At 36.9% G+C, this 17,980-nt stretch overlaps 1 protein-coding gene across 4 annotated transcripts in view; it reads left to right on the top strand.

Moving 5' to 3' along the window:
• Window positions 1-17,980, top strand: part of LOC125645465 (uncharacterized) — a 131,159-nt gene that overhangs the window by 78,297 nt on the left and 34,882 nt on the right. For all 4 annotated transcript variants that reach the window (XM_056140156.1, XM_056140157.1, XM_048871005.2 and 1 more), the window contains exons 33-39: window positions 3,186-3,355; window positions 4,141-4,204; window positions 4,467-4,625; window positions 7,734-7,872; window positions 8,021-8,175; window positions 8,318-8,477; window positions 8,680-8,849. In XM_056140156.1, coding sequence (XP_055996131.1) covers window positions 3,186-3,355; window positions 4,141-4,204; window positions 4,467-4,625; window positions 7,734-7,872; window positions 8,021-8,175; window positions 8,318-8,477; window positions 8,680-8,849 — 1,017 coding nt within the window. The remainder of the gene's footprint in view (window positions 1-3,185; window positions 3,356-4,140; window positions 4,205-4,466; window positions 4,626-7,733; window positions 7,873-8,020; window positions 8,176-8,317; window positions 8,478-8,679; window positions 8,850-17,980) is intronic.

Here is a 17,980-nt window from a genome sequence, read left to right as displayed (position 1 = left end):
CAATCAATCATTGATTGAAAATGACACCCCCATATATTCAAATAAGGGTAAAAAAAAAACGTCTGCATGATTTAAACTGCCATATTTCTTACTTTCATAAATGTAAAATTTGCAAAACGATTATGTGACTCCAATGAGTGTTTACCAAAAGAAAAAGACTAAACATGTAGTTGATTACTGTTATGACTACATGATTATTCCATTTTATTGTTGATTGTTTTGGTCTTCTGTTCTAGTACTACTCGTGACTGTAAGCCAATGTATCATAATGGTGTTGTCAATAAATTGAATTCTTATCTCTAATGTAAATATTAAATGACATAATACAATTATATAAAATCAAAATGGGACACTTTGAGATTGACAGTTAGTTTTACCTGCTGCTATTGGCATCCCAAGCCAGTCCTCCTTTATCTGTCCTATGGCGGCTTCCTGTTGCAACATTCTTATCAAAAAACAATTATCACTTTTTATCTTTAAAATCTGCGATATTCCAAACTTGTTCTCACCTACACAGTTGTGTAGGTACAATGGACGTTGGTAAAGCTGAAAAGCCCTTAACCCGTATGCAAGGGCACCTAGGTTGACAATTCGTCCCCCAAGCCGCCAACCCGTCTTATCATCATTATTTACACGGGGTGAATGTCATCAAAAACTGTTATCTCATCCTGAATACCGTAGTAATCATGGTCTAAATGTACTTATGTACATCTAGTGATCAACACGTACTGCGATCACAACCGCAATCGGACCCATCTTCAAAATCACGATAATTACTGGTAAAGTTTTCTTTGCGATGCGCATCAAACGACCCTTTTTCAACCCAAATAGCTTTTTTAATGCCCTTTCCTTGAAGACTGTCCGTTTTTATTTCTCTTTTAGCTAATGCGATTTTGTCTGTCGTCGACAACATAACCGCATATGAGTTACTGTAAGTAATACCAAAGTCGATATTGGTGTTATTAATCCGGAATAGCGCACACGAAACGAATGACGTAGCACGGCAATCGAGAAACCTTAACACTATATGACTATTTTGGACCCATCCACCCTGGGTTTCGAGATTTACAATTTTGGTTCACCTTTCTGCTTTTCCATCATAAGCATTTAGTCTTATTCAATATCAGCAAAATTAGAGAAGGTTTTCAAATGATATACATTTAAGCACTATGATTAATGATGTGTAAAATGTTTAAGGAATTGTGATGAAAACGTTTAAAGTCAGCATGTCGCATAAAAAGTGGATGGCATTATATGATTATTCTAGAGCTTTCAGTTTCCATGCACCCTCTAACCTGGACACTAAACCCAATGTACAATATACCCCAAATTTATCATATATTTTTTTTAGGATTTGTAATACTGGGATTCAAATTGGAATTTCAAATTACGCACTCAATGTAAATGCATTAATTCTGAATCATTACTTCCTCAATGTCAGCTCCCTGGTATTCTCCATTTTTAGAAAACTTGCACAACATGATACACATACAGCTGAAACACAGAAAAGCACACATTACATAAAATAGTAATTTAATGTTTTTCTTGTCAACTTGACAGTCAGATATATATATATATATATATATATATATATATATATATATATATATATATATCCAAAATTGAAATAGAGTCTCAGTAATCGGATACTAATGAAAACACAGAAATCCTCCGTAAAGCTTTAGCGCTTTCATTACATCTTCAGAAGCTTTACAAAAATGTATCTATATATATATATATATATATATATATATATATATAAAGCACAGAAAAATTCACTTTATTTGGATACCCACTTCCGCCCCTACCCGGGGTTGAACTCACGACCTGCGGAACCAAATCTCCTAGCAGCATGTAACTAGCGCGCTAGACCTCTCGACCATCTAGGCAAGTAAAAACATATTTGCTTTCGATGACGGTGGAATTCTCGCCACGCTGTCACACGCTACACGGTCATCGAGAAAGGAAACGGGATACAGTTATTTAACGTACATTTAAGAGGATCATACATGATACATATTGCATTCCAAGTATTTTATATAAAGCACAGAACATTCATCACAAGATAATCCAACATACATCACATGATATTGAACATACATCATAAGATTATCGAATATAGCAACGTTTTACACGCCATATAAAACATACCGGTACATGTATTTAGTTTAGTTTATCTATTTAGGAATAAGGACCTCCGTGGTCGAGTGGTTAAAGCATCGCGCTCAAAATCACCTCTGGTCGGCGCGGGTTCGAATCCCGCTCGCACCGGGAAGTGAGAAAGTTTCCCAGTTTACTTTCGGAAGGTCGGTCGTCTCTTCCCAGGTACATTGTATCTGGGTTCTCTCTTCCACCAATAAAAACTGAGCGCCACCAGATAACTGAAAAATTGGTGAGTGTGTCGGAAAACATCAATCAATCACAATCACAATATTTAGGAATAGGCACATATACAATATAAATACAGGGCAATATCACAGAGGATCACATAGTTAAAACAAAAGTTGTTGTTAAATACATGATAAAGAAGGGTAAACTTTAACAGCTATTTGACTGTAAGAGCACAGTGAATAAATTAATGTATATGCCTATGCCAAGGATAACTCATGAAAGCCACATGGCTTATTTCCAATGGGGTCTTTATGATCTTATAATATGTCACACACAATATATTATTATTATTAGCATAACAAAATGTACATTTACATGTCTTGCCCAGCCGTTGTTAGAGTATAGGTTTCCATGGCAACTATTGTTAAGTCAAACCTTTGCATGCCCTTTCTGTTTAATATCTGTCATTATATTGTTATATACAGAGTTTCATCAAAAGCTGTGACGTACCGTGGCCACTGAATTTTTATAGTTACACGGAAGAAGTATAAAAATAGCATTCTAGTACACCCAGCTTACCGTTATCCCGTGGTAAAACGTGATATTCTTGCGCGCGCGTGTTTTAAATATACCATGTCTATACACATGAATGAATTTATGTTAACATTTTTTCTCATTAGACGTTTTTTCATAGACTTTTATATCATTTCTACGAAACTTATTGAATGTTCAATATCTTTGTCACTGCGGAAATGGATTTGAGAAATAAAAGGAAACAAACCATCATGTTTATTTTAGCTACTTTATAATTTCCGATAATATCAACAACTGATTTCCATTGCTTTTGCATTTAGGGAAGCAGTTCTGCCTTTATTTCGACTACATGCTTGATGGGCGAGGATCAATAACTGTATCAACAATAGATAAAATGAACTCGGAATCAACAGTGGTCACTTTATCAGGGACACAGGGCAACTGGACCACGAAGTATGCGGACATCAATGGAACACAACCTATAAGTAAAGTACGATCAGAAATATACAGTCTGAAGCGTATCTTTTAAATCTTACATGAAAAATGATTGTTTATTTCTATATTTTGTATCACATATTTCAGGAAAGAGAGGACATCTATTTCTCATGTCATTACATGTACAATTCTTAGTTTTCAATGCATATTAGCTGAATCTTTATATTTGGTTTCTTTAATTCACACTTGAATACTGTTACGAAATATTGATAAATTTGATATGTTTTCAATCATTTTGTATAGCAACTTTATTTTCTTTTATAAAAAATACAATTACATAGAAATAAAACATAAATACATTGCATTTTAAATTCTTTGAATAAAGCAAATTAAACAAATCAACTACATGTGTATTCCTGTAGTGCAAATCAATACTGTTTAAAGAGATCAAATGGTTCATTTTGCAAAAACATATCACTTTCCTGCAACTCGATTTTGGCTCTCTCTCTCTCTCAATATATATATATATATATATATATATATATATATATATATATATATATATATATGTATGTATATATATATAAGCACTAAGTTCCAACAACACCCGATACCTAAAAGTGTCGGATCCACAACATGGATACAAGGTCACATACAAAAAATTATACAAAGCACTAAAATGACCAACGACACGAACAACCAGATTGTCTAATTGACAATCTGGTTGTTCGTGTCGTTGGTCATTTTAGTGCTTTGTGTATATATATATATATATATATATATATATATATATAAACACCTTTTAGAAATATATATTTAATTGAAATTTTTGTTATGCAGATAAAAATCAGGATGGAGGAGAGGACCGCCATTGACAAGATTCTTGCTGCAAGCTCTAAATGCGGTGAGAGCACAATGTGGTGTATAATAACCCAACAGATACTCTTTAAAAGCCGTAAAAAGAGGATAAAAATACAGAATAAATGAAGCCATTAATATGCTAATAGTAGCCTCTGACATTTTCTACATTTTAGGTGCGTACATACACACACACACACACACAGAGAGAGAGAGAGAGAGAGAGAGAGAGGAGAGAGAGAGAGACTTTAATCCAGATTTTCTTTTGTATATCAGTATATCAGTTATTTTTTCGTTTCGTAATCTAGTATGCCCAGATTGGACATTTGGTCAAGATTGTGACAAATGTGCCTGTGTTCGGATGCACACACAGTCTTGCGATAGAACCCGCGGGACTTGTCAGTGTAAAGCAGGATATACAGGAGAGGCTTGTCAATGTGAGGATAACGGGAAACCTTGCTTACATGGTACGCATAATAACTATTTATCACATGTTTATTCCTTTATCCAGTGGATATCAGTTATTACCTATATTTTAACTATTACACTACGTTTTCCTACGCCGTTTGTGACGTCACAATCAATTTTACGTACATTCGGCGAACTTCGGCAGGTTCTTTACATGTAGCCTCGGATGTATGGCAGTAAGTGATATGTACATGTAGCAACGCTTAACATTTGCACTGCAGTCATCTATTTACTCTCCCGGAAAACCTCCACTTTCAGAATGTAGTGGTAGAATTGATTTTTTTTTAAGTAAGGAATTCATCGAATTTTCCTTAGAAAACCGTCCTCTATTTCGAAAAGAAAAAACCCACCATAATTCTCAAAGAGAAATAGTTGCACACCAATGTAATTAGAATCATATCCTACGATACTCTCACAATCGCTACCATAGGATCTGACATAACCCCATAGGGGGTCACTTCCGCATGGCTATTCGCTTGGAATATTCATGAGAACTATCAGCCAGTCAGATTGCGCCAGACAGACATTGATTGTCATTGAGGCGGTTCCCGGCAATTCGTAAACAATATTCAGTAATCTCTCTCACACGAAGTTTATTTCACATTTTAAGATTGTATATTCTCATATAAGGAATTTTAAACTTTCTCAATTTTGCCTAATCTATTTCGTTCATACAAACAACATAACGTACGATATAAAATACACCCAAATGAAATTAATTGTCAATTGCGATTTATGTATAAATAATTCCAATTTTAACGACAAGTAAACACGCTTTACAACAAAACCACCATTTTTATCACCCAGTACAACAGTGTATTATTCTTGTTACTAATGTAGTTTATTGATGCTTGTCGTTTTTCATGGTGTGTGTTATTTGTTTATGTAACATATGTCTCTTGATAAAGAAGCGGGTTGCGTCGAAAATTTGAGTTTTAAATAACCAACAGTGTCGTGGCCTTTTCAGCGTTTATATATATATATATATATATATATATATATATATATATATATATATATATATATTGAAAATCAGAATGACACATTCCATAAAAAACAATCATTTACTGCTAGCGCTTTCTCCATGTCTACATGGTTCATCAGGCAGTTCAAATATGTATACAAAAATTGTTTAGTAACGTCTTTGTTATGACGTCAATTAAACGAGTCCTTTATGACGTCATAATAACGTTAACTGGTAGTGTTTGGTAATTGTCTATTTTGTAAAAATATTATGCTAAATTGTAGTTCAATTATTCAAATAATTATTTTCTATTAAGGCTTGGATTGAAAAGTTTAATAAAATAGTCCTCTTTGGCTTTGCGAGTTATTTCATTTTCAGTCCACATTTTAAAGAACGGGAACACTTTAAATTTACCACCCCCGCATTCCGCAAAATGTTCACTACATGGAGTGTTCCGCACACTAGGATCTTTTACTTGTTGTTTGTGCACACTTACTCGCGCATTAAGTTTGTTCGTTTGTCCTATGTAGTTTTCTCCACAAGTTGGGCAAGTGGCACAGTAAATAAGGTTCTCGGATTTACAGTTCATGTTGGCATTGACTTTCAATATTTTCCCGGATTTAAAAGTAATGGAATCACCCTCTTCTATGTATTCGCACGTCCCGCAGCGTGGGTCACCACATTTTTTGACGTATTTGACCTTATTCAGGGAGAAATTGGCTCGAGTTAGTAGTTTTTTTAGGCATGGTGCCTGACGTCGGCTGTTAATAATTTGAGATGAATTCACCACATTTTTCATATTGTTGGATGTTCCAAAATTGGAAAAAAACGTTTAGCTGTATTTAAGATATTGTGATTCCTTGGATTGTGTGTGACGACGAAAGGCACATTGTTGTTCTGTTTGGTATCTTTTTGGCAGGTTTTCCGAAGTTCTGAAATAGGTATTTTTTCTGCTTATTGGATTCCAGTATCAATAAGGTTTTCTGGGTAATGCTGTCGTATCAAATGTATCTTTAATTCTTCTAAGCGTTTTTTACGTAATGTTGAATTTGGAATTATGGTGCATATACGTCTGGCCATATTGTATGGGATATTACGTTTAGTGTGTGACGGGTGACACGATCTAAAATCTAGATATTGATGAGTATCCGTTTCTTTGCTGTATAAATCAGTGGTAATGTGATTACCCTCTTTTATGATAAATAAATCCAGAAATGGTAGATTTTTAGTGCTCGCTTCCATTGTGAATTGGATTGATTCATGTAAAGTATTTAAAATTGAATGAAATCTTTGTAAATCCCCATTGCTTCTCGTCCAGAAAAGGAAGCAGTCGTCTAAGTAACGTTTCCAGTTTTCATGTATGTACTTTCCAAATTCTGCATCAAATATTTCCGGTAGTGTATGATAAATCCTTTCCTCTAAATATTCCATAAAGAGAGTAAAAAAAGAAAGTCAATGCCAACATGAACTGTAAATCCGAGAACCTTATTTACTGTGCCACTTGCCCAACTTGTGGAGAAAACTACATAGGACAAACGAACAAACTTAATGCGCGAGTAAGGGTGCACAAACAACAAGTAAAAGATCCTAGTGTGCGGAACACTCCATGTAGTGAACATTTTGCGGAATGCGGGGGTGGTAAATTTAAAGTGTTCCCGTTCTTTAAAATGTGGACTGAAAATGAAATAACTCGCAAAGCCAAAGAGGACTATTTTATTAAACTTTTCAATCCAAGCCTTAATAGAAAATAATTATTTGAATAATTGAACTACAATTTAGCATAATATTTTTACAAAATAGACAATTACCAAACACTACCAGTTAACGTTATTATGACGTCATAAAGGACTCGTTTAATTGACGTCATAACAAAGACGTTACTAAACAATTTTTGTATACATATTTGAACTGCCTGATGAACCATGTAGACATGGAGAAAGCGCTAGCAGTAAATGATTGTTTTTTATGGAATGTGTCATTCTGATTTTCAATATTTATTTACAACTGTGCCGAATCAACTTCTAATATAAATATATATATATATATATATATATATATATATATATATATATATATATATAATGGATTAGAATACTGCCCTGTAATATTGCTTTCTCTATGCATGTATGTCTGCTTCTTGAAGATATTCGTTTGGTGAATGGAAACACGACCAACATGGGAAGGGTGGAGGTGGTCACAGACGGCATTTGGTCTACAGTTTGTGATGGAAACTGGGACGACAATGATGCCACAGTCGTCTGCAACCATCTAGGAAAAGGAAAGTCAGTTATTAAGTTGTTTGCACGTTGTTTTTCCAGTTATTTATTTTATAACACATTTCATATCTTAAATTTCTTTCGTACTAAAACATTTTTGAATAGTGGTGTGGAGAATGAAGGTCATTTGCATACGTTGATAAAACTTTAACAGATATGGAATTGCTGTGAAGAATGCAGGATTTGGAAAAGGCATTGGACCAGTACATGTTAATAACGTTAATTGTCGTGGAACCGAAAAAGACTTTTTGAAATGTCCATTCTCTCCATCATCGTGCAGCCATTCTGATGACGCAGGGGTCATTTGTGGTGGGTAGATTTTTCTTATTACAAAATACCTCTTGCTGGAAATAGATTGCCAAGATCATACGGGTTCTTAGAGGTATACATACAAAGAAACGAATGACCAAAATAGAAATATTCAATATTTTGCTCATCATTTTACTTGTAGTCAATACATCGAGTATCATTCGATTACGTGATGGCACCGACAAAACAAATGGTCGTTTGGAGGTTAAAATTCAGGGGAGCAGTTCATGGGGTACAGTGTGCGATGACGGGTTTAGAGAGGTGGATGCACGGGTGGCGTGTCGACAGCTGGGACTACCCACGTAAGATAAATAATTTCTTTCAGTTGGATAAATGTGATCAAACTCTAACTTTTTTATGACTGCATATCCAGCCATTGAAGGAGACAAGAAACCCTTTAATTTAAAAGTTTTACTGGTGTAATTTAGTTGTTCAATGTCATTGAAAGCACACAAACACTCAAACTGATTCTCAAAACTTTTAAAGTAAAATGTTATGTTGTAGACGAAATGTTGAAGCAAAATCATCAGCATATTATGGATCCGGATCGGGGGAAATCCTTTTAGGCAATCTTAATTGCAATGGGAAAGAAGCATCTATTCAAGCTTGCTCTGGTACTAAACACCCTGGTGGTTGCAGCCATTATGAAGACGCCGGTATTTCCTGTTCGAATGGTAACTCACTCACCTATATAGGCATCGCTTCAAAAGGATTGAGCTGTCACATTTGTAATTTTACACGAGGCATTACAAATATAGTATACTTATTTTCGTAAAACAAAATAAAAATCCTTGGATTTTTCATGGGCATATTACCAGATAATATTGAATAATAATTTCTTTTATGTATGTTTGAAATGTTTTGTTCCCCTCCTCAGAGAAAAAGGAAGGGGTGATCGGTATGACCATCTGTCACTTGTCAGTCAAGGGAGTGAAAATGCGTCCAGTATTATGGACGTGACCAATGGAGTAAACGACCTGAATTTTAAAGCAGACAAAATGATACATTAACATTTCCAATGTTTATGCCTTTGATATCTCTAAAATCGCAATGATATCCATATCCTCATGGATGCGCTGCAGTTCAGTTATAAACAATACGCGTATGAACATAGATACATCTTGTAGGTCTACTTTAACGGCCGGGAATTACGACATACACGTGTAATTGTCAGTGGGAAATAAACTTCATTTTTAAAAATGCATGAGGGTACGAACAGCTATTCACATTTCAAGAAGTGCATTGGATAAGTGTTAAATTGTTGATAGATTGTATGTATTTATATAATATGTTGTATGTAATATAGTGCTGACTTCAAATAGACTTTACTTACTTTTAGTTATATTGATCATTGTCGTCGAAAATCAGCTAGACTAGTTGCTTTCTTGTCGCCAACTATTTGAATTACTTACATTTTGTTCTATGAATATGAAAGGTGGAGATAACGAACAGTGATCAATCTCAGTGGGTTTTTTTTTTAAGTTTAACATAGACATACTGTTTTCATATAATTTTATCTTAGAACGTTTTTTACCGCTAAGGATTTACATTAACCTGGTGTCCATGTGAGAATTTCTACAAATTTCACTATTATTTACATCCTTGTGGGATAATACACCTAGTTATAATGCAAAATATAGATGTCTTGTCCTAAGCACAACAATTTTGCAAAGGGATTAGTGACAAGGTATATCGATATAATAAATCTTATTCGGAACAAAAACCAGTATGTGATGGAGGTTGGACAAAGACGAAGTGGAGTGTACATTAAAGATATAACAGAGTATAGCGTAGTGTGAAGTGGAGGTGGAGTAGAGAGGTAGAGTAGTGTGTAGTGGAAGTGGGACGGAGAGATAGATGAATGTGTAGTGGAAGTGGGGCGGAGAGATAGAGGAATGTGTAGTAGAGATGAGACGAAGAGATAGAATAGTATATAGTAGAAGTAGGACGGAGAGATAAAGGAGTGTGTAGTAGAGGTAGGACGGAGAAATAGAGGAGGGTGTAAGAGGTGTGACGGAGAGATAGAGGAGGGTGTAGTAGAGATTGGACGGAGAAATTGACGAGTGTCTAGAGGAGATGGGACGGAGAGATAAAGGAGTGTGTAGTGGAGATGGGACGAGAGATAGAGTAGTATGTAGTAGAGGTGAGACAGATAGATAGAGGAGTGTGTAGTAGAAGTTAGACGGGGAGATAGAGTAGGATGTAGAGGAGGTGGGACGGAGCGATAGAGGAGTGTGCATTACAGATGGGACGGAGAGATGGAGGAGTGTGTAGTAGAGATGGGACGGAGAGATAGAGGAATGTGTAGTAGAGAAGGAACGGAGAGATAAAGGAGTGTGTAGTGGAGATGGGACGAGAGATAGAGTAGTATGTAGTAGATGTGAGACAGAGAGATAGAGGAGTGTGTAGTAGAAGTTGGACGGGGAGATAGAGTAGGATGTAGAGGAGGTGGGACGGAGCGATAGAGGGGTGTGTAGTGGATGAGGTGGGACAGAAAGATAGAGGAGTTTGTAGTGGAGATGGGAAAGAGAGAAAGAGTAGTATGTAGTAGAGGTACGACGGAGAGATGGAGGAGTGTGAAGTAGATATGGGACGGAGATATAGAGGAATGTGTAGTAGAGATGGGACGGAAGAATAGAGGAGTGTGTAGTGCAGGTGGTGGGACAGAGAGATAGAGGAGTGTGAAGTGGAGGTGGGACGGAGATATATAGGAGTGTGTAGTGGAGATGGGACGGTGAAGTTCAGGAGCGTATAGTGGAGATATGATGGAGAGATAGAGAAATGTATAGTAGAGATGGGACGGAGAGATAGGGTAGTATGTAACAGAGCTGGGACGGAGAGATATTAGTGGAGGTAGGACGGAGAGATAGAGGAGGGTGTAGTAGAGATTTGACGGAGAGATTGACGAGTGTCTAGAGCAGATGGGACAGAAAGAACGATCAATTTGTAGTGGAGGTGGAACGGAGAGGTAGAGGAACGTGTAGTAGAGATGCGACGGAGAGATAGAGTACTATGTATGAATGCTGGACAACTCGCCCCCAAGACAACTCGCCCTCAAGACAACTCGCCCCTCTGAGGACAACTCGCCCTCTCTCAGGACAAGTCACCCCTTCTCTTGAGACAACTCGCCCCCAATATCATATATAGATATATTATCACATTTTATTTTCATTTTGTGCGTGTGAGTAATTGTACACAAATTTACACTTTTAACCCTATAATGATACGTCTTTTTATTTAATTCTTTAACACGAATGGTAATTTCTAACAGAATTATACACAGATTTAATTATTGCATTTCAGAAAAAAATGTTTTTCATAATTCATTTGGCAAGGAAAATTACATTTACTGAACTTCAGGTAATTGATTGAATGTCTCCAATACTGAGAAAAAAAAATTGGGAGTTGGGAGGTGTGTTTGTGTGTGTTTTATCGATACAGTATACATAAGTGTAAATGTGAAGCATGAGTATTCTGATAGATGTAATTATCTTTTAATGCGTTTCTCAACTAATTCCCGTTGAAAAAATCAACATTCCCCATTTTAGAAATTTTGTAAGGGCTTTGCTTTACTGTTTTTTTACGCGGCGATTTCAAAGTGTAGAGTACTCTGATGATGGGCCCTTAACGTTTGAAGTAAATTGATAACAGCTTGGGGGAAATCAAACAATTAGATTTAACAACGGACGCGGATTATTGATAATTATACTACGTTAGCTGTAAACCAAGCTAATACTCTCCCTATACCAAACACTAACTTGTTTCCGCTGAAATTATATACTTTACATGTACGTACAAGTGATGATGAATTTACTGAACCCAAACACTGGATTTTCACTAAAATCTTTCGTTTTGTATGAAAAGACAGGAAATTCGGTGTTTATGTGAACATGTCTTTTTGTCTGTGATGTATATATACTATTTATAAGAAATTTATTAATTTTTGTTAATACACCTCTTGGATTTAGACCAAAAATAATAATTGTAAACATGTATGATATGAAGGGGAGCGTTATATTAAGAGAGGGGTCGAGTTGTCCTAAAGAGGGGGCGAGTTGTCTTGAGGGCGAGTTGTCTTAGGGACGAGTTGTCCCAAAGAGGGGGCGAGTTGTCATGGGGACGAGTTGTCCTGATACCCTATGTAGTAGGGATGGGACGGAGAGATAGAATAGTATATAATAGAGGTACGACGGAGAGATAGAGGAGTGTGTAGTACAGATGGGACGGAGAGATGGAGGAGTGTGAAGTAGATATGAGACGGAGAGATAGAGGAATGTGTAGTAGAGATGGCACGGGGAGATGGAAGAGTGTGTAGTGGAGATAGGACGGAGAGAGAGAGAAATGTGTAGTAGAGATGAGACGGAGAGATAGGGTAGTATGTAGTAAAGGTGGGATGAAAAGATAGAGTAGTAAGTAACAGAGATGGGACCGAGAGATATAGGAGTGTGTAGTGGATGTGGGACGGCGAGATAGAGTAAAGTGTATTAAAAAAGGGGACGGAGAAATAGAGGAGTATGTAGTAGAGATGGGATAGAGAGATAGGGGAGTGTGTATTGGAAATTTGATGGATATATAGAGTAGTTTGTAGTAGAGGTGGGACGGAGAGATAAATGAATGTGTAGTAGAGATGGAACGGAGAAATAGAGAAGTGTGTAGTGGTGTCACAATTTGTACATAGTCACTTATTTTGTCCCTAATTGTGCGTCATGTAAGGGCATTTCCACTGCATTAGGAGTTTGTTGTTATCGGTTAGAAGAAGTATAAAAACCTTATCCTGAAGTTTCAATAACCTAAGTTTGGTCTTACGATCATAAAACTTCTTGTAGCGTGTACTGGAATTCTGAAGGGTAATCTTTGCCAACTCGCACGTATCTTTAATACAATGCTTTAAATCCAAGACGAACTGGTATGTGCTTTTGATTCCGGGATCTCTAACTTAATTTGTCCACATTTCTCGAAGAAAGGACATCGGATCACGTACGGATCTACCATATAACAGTTAGAAGGGGGAAATCCCGTACTTTCTTGTGGAACTTCTCTATATGCGTATATATCCCAGTCCTTTGGTCTCTCAAAAACCATGCGATTTAACATCTGTTTGACTGTACCGTTAAATTTTTCCACTAAACTATTATATGCAGGTTGGTAAGGGGTAGTGGTAATCTGTTTGAGCGAAAATAATCTATCTCTCTCATCAGATTTGTGGTGAATTGAGCTACCATCTCAGAGAACTTCTTTTGGTATCCTGACTCTGGTAAACATCTCAAACAAAACTTCCACCATATGCTCCGTATCTATGCTTTTGAGTGGTAAAGCTTCTGGATACCTGGTACTGTAATCTACAAGTGTAAGGGTATACATGTATCCACGTTCTGTTGCAGGGAAAATTGGACCAACAAGGTCAACAGCAACCCTATCAAACGTAATGTCGATGAGAGGCATTAATTCTAATGGTACTGGACTTACTTTACTTTTCGCCAGGGTTCTCTGACATAGGTCACATGATCGAAAAAAAAAAATGTTGATGTCTCCCTGAACTCCAGGCCAGTAAACGTAAGATAGGACACGATATGTAGTTTTGCGCATTCCTAAGTGTCAAGCCAGTACGCTCTCATGTGCCAATGTCATTACAGTGTTTCTATGATGTAAAGGAACAACCAACTGCTTAAAAATGCTGTTGTTACTCACCTTAGGAAATTGGAAATACCGGAATAGTAAACCGCGCTCCAGGATAAACCAAGACACATTTTGCTGCCCCGCAAATTTGCGTTTACCTGATTCGGCTAAATCGCGATATTTGTTCAGGGTAATGTCATTCTCCTGGGCTGATCGCATTTCATCAACAGAAATAGGTTTTCCTGAAATTTCTACTACTCCCAATGCTTTGAAGCTTCCCCGTTCCTTCTTCGCCTGACCACGTGTTACTACCGCTGATCCGCGAACTATATCTGAACTGAATCTGGTATCTACATCATATACCTGATTTGATTTCCAGCCTGGATCGGGATTTTCAGCATCTCGTACATCATCTACATTTCCAATGATCAAATCGTATACAGGATTGTTCATGCATAGTGCCTTGACTTTACCTGATAGATAAAGTGTGTTCACAGACATGCATGCTTCTGGAACCCGTTCTAACAGTGCCGTCAATAAGAATACATTTCATAGACTTACCAGTGAACTGCTCGGATGAAACTAAACTACGTTTGACAACTACTCAACTGCATCCACTATCTCGCAACACTTTGACAGCGTTTGAACCAACGTATCCACTAGAGACCGACATATAATGACATACACGACATGCACCCCAATGACAGGTTATATGTGACCACAGCGCAAAATGACCTGATTATCTCGTATGCAACAGTCACCCAGTTTATCCGAAAGGATGCACAAAGAACCTACATGATTACCGTGGTTTGAACCTTGACTATTCTATGTCTTCTCCCTTTCACTATCTCTATTCGAGTTTTTACTCCCTACATTTGAATGATCATTCTTTTACTTATTTTCTACCAAAGCTGCGTCTTTAACTTCCCTACTCGGTTTTTTTGAGTCTGTCAAAGCAATGTTTGGCTATCTGCCCAACACGTCCATATTCATAACATTTCCTGTAACTCTTACCTGTTCCAGAGCATTTACCCTTTTGATTACCTGATAAATTCGGATCATCAACTCTGATTTCAGATGTTTGACACATTTTCTCCTATGTAAACGACCCACTGCCGTGAGCTTCTATCAATTGTTCTGCCAGTCGTGTCATTTCTTTAACAATGATGGGGTGATGTTCACGCAAAAATGTAGCTAATGACTTACTACAGCTTGAAATAAATTGCTCACGTAAAATAAGATCTTTCAAACCTTCAAATGTTTGAGTAGACTCTGAAAGTGTCACCCATCTATGCAAATAATTTTCAAGACGAGCAGCATATTGAGGAGGATTCTCACCTTTCTCGGGTTTACTACCTCTAAACGTATCATGAAATCCCTCTGCAGACAAACTAGACCTCTGCAACAGAGACAATTTAAGCTTGTCATAGCCTCTCTTTCCGCAGCTCTCTTTTCGCTTTGTAATCTCTCTTCCTCAGATTTTCTCTCTGTTCTCTCTTTCTCATTCAAGTATGCAAGAAGTGATTCTCCTGATAACCCCAACTTCTCACCAATTTCTCCTAACTTCTGAATTTCTTTTTCCATGTTCAAAGTTCAGTAGGTCGACGTAAGAGATTCAAGTTTGAATGAAAACGTTGACAGATTTTTCCTTCCCGGACGAGCCCCCAAATGTCACAATTTTGACTCGAGATAGGAAAAACTCCTCGTCTTCAAACTGAACATTGACACGTAAAGAAGAAACACAAACGAGAAATAACTTTATTCACACAGAAAGGACACAAAACCATTCACACTCTACACGCTCACTAGCACACAAAACTCACACACTCAAATTAAATAACATATGACAATAAAACAAAGTACTTTGCTTTAAGATAGACAGTCTGTTTCATGAAAACCCCGACCAGTATACAGGTAAGTAGAACGTTCAATGATTCATTGGTTCACAATAAGATGCGCACACATGGTAAGGATACTTGCACATGTTGTTTATGTCACCACTTCGTATCCGTAGTTGTAACACGCATTACAGCTATTTCTCATTATACCTCATCCAGGTATAATACGCTGGTACATGTAGTAGAAGTAGAGTTTGGTGTTGCTAGTAGAACAGGAACACTCACATGCAGACAGAACCAGTACATGGAGTACGTGAATGGTCTCAACGAGTATACATCAGAGGTCACCTATAATAATTGTTCAAGGTCTGGTTATAGTCGGGATTTCTACATATACAAATACATCTTAATTATATAACAGCATTAGATTAACGAAAAGAATATATGCAATTGTGCATATATACAGAATATCTACACAGAGTAAAATTTTGCAAAAACACACTTACTGTCATTCCACACAGGATTTCACACAGGAAAAACGGCATCATCAACACCCAGAATAGCACCACCACACAGGACAGTTCTATAACCACACACATTTTCACACCGAATAAACGGCACCACCAACACACAGAACGGCACCACCACACAGGACAGTTCTATGACCACACAGGCCATTTATATGACCACACAGGTCAACACAAAAATGTCTTAAAGACCCATCTCATGACCGTACTGTCAGTGAAAATGTAGGTTGGGCCTAATCTAAACAGATGTTATTTACCTGGAGTGGCCAGGGTCTACCAAGGTGTTAATTGCTATATCCCATGACACTCAAAGAAATACACAGAGACAGAACATGGTATAAATCTACCTGTCCATGCTTTTTTTTTTAGCTCTTCTGAGCCAAAGGCTCAAAGAGCTAATGCTATGGCCATTTGTGCGGTGTGCCAAATTTGTTACAGGGTATCATTGGCCCAAGGGCTTTCATACATACTAAATAGAGGGATGTGACCCTTTAACAAGGGGAGATAATCAGGAAAATACAAAAAAAATAGTGGTTGCTAAAAAATCTTCTTCTCAAGAACCACAGGGCAGATTATCACCAAACTTACACATAAGGATGAGGATATGTTGTAGATTAAAAATTGTTCAAGGCATTACCCTGGGGCAAAGGGCGTGGTCTCAAGGTCACTTCAAAGTTGACCTAAATTTAAAATTTTTTTAAATTCCTTAAATCTTAGATATTTTAGTCATTATAAGGACTAGGATCATCAAATTTTGACAGTTGATGCATCTTAGGACCTTGTGTCAAGTTGTCTCAAAAGTAGGTCACGGTGACCTACTTTTTGAATTTTGCAGGTATTTATTTTAAAATTAATTTTGATGCATATCTTGGACACTTTGAAGCCTATGATCATCAAAACTTGTCAGTTGGTGGATCATGGGACCTTGAAATGCGTCAACTGAAAAATAGGTCACCGTGACCTACTTTCTGAATTTTATGGCTTATCATTTATAGATATATTTTAAGTTGTTATTTCAAATACCGAGAGGTTTAGAATCATCAAATCTTGTAAGTTGATGCATCTTGAGGCCTTGAAACATATTTATAAAAAAAGTAGGTCACAGTGACCTACTTTTTGAATTTTGCAAATATTCAAATTTCACATTTTCAATTTTAGATGCATATTTTGGGCACTGTAAAACCTAGGATCATCAAACTTTGTCAGTTGATGCGTCTTCAGTCTTCGGTTTGTGTCGACCAAAAAGTAGGTCACCGTGACCTACTTTTGGTATTTGACAGCTAAATTACTATATTTCAGACACTATTTGACCTACAATCATCAAACTTTGTCAGTTGATGCATCTTGAGTCTTCGGAGTGTATTGACCAAAAAGTAGGTCACTGTGACCTACTTTTGGCATTTGACAGTTATATTTATATATTTCAGTCACTAATTGACCTACAATCATCAAACTTTGACAGTTGATGCATCTTGAGTCAACGGAGTGTGTCGACCAAAAAGTAGGTCACCTTGACCTACTTTTGGAATTTGACGGCTATATTTATATATTTCAAATGCGATTTGACCTACAGTCATCAAACTTTGTCAGTTGATGGGTCTTGCATGTTCGAAGGGTTTCGACCGAAAAGTAGGTCAACTTGGCCTACTTTTGGAATTGGACACCTATATTTATATATTTCAGATACTATTTGACCTACAGTCATCAAACTTTGTCAGTTGATGCGTCTTGCATGTTCAAAGGGTGTTGACAAAAAGTAGGTCACCTTGACCTACTTTTGGAATTGGACGGCTATATTTATATAATTCAGATACTATTTGACCT

Source organism: Ostrea edulis, chromosome 6 (assembly GCF_947568905.1).
Source record: "Ostrea edulis chromosome 6, xbOstEdul1.1, whole genome shotgun sequence".
Lineage (NCBI taxonomy): Eukaryota > Metazoa > Mollusca > Bivalvia > Ostreida > Ostreidae > Ostrea > Ostrea edulis.
This window is presented reverse-complemented; position numbering and strand designations above follow the sequence as displayed.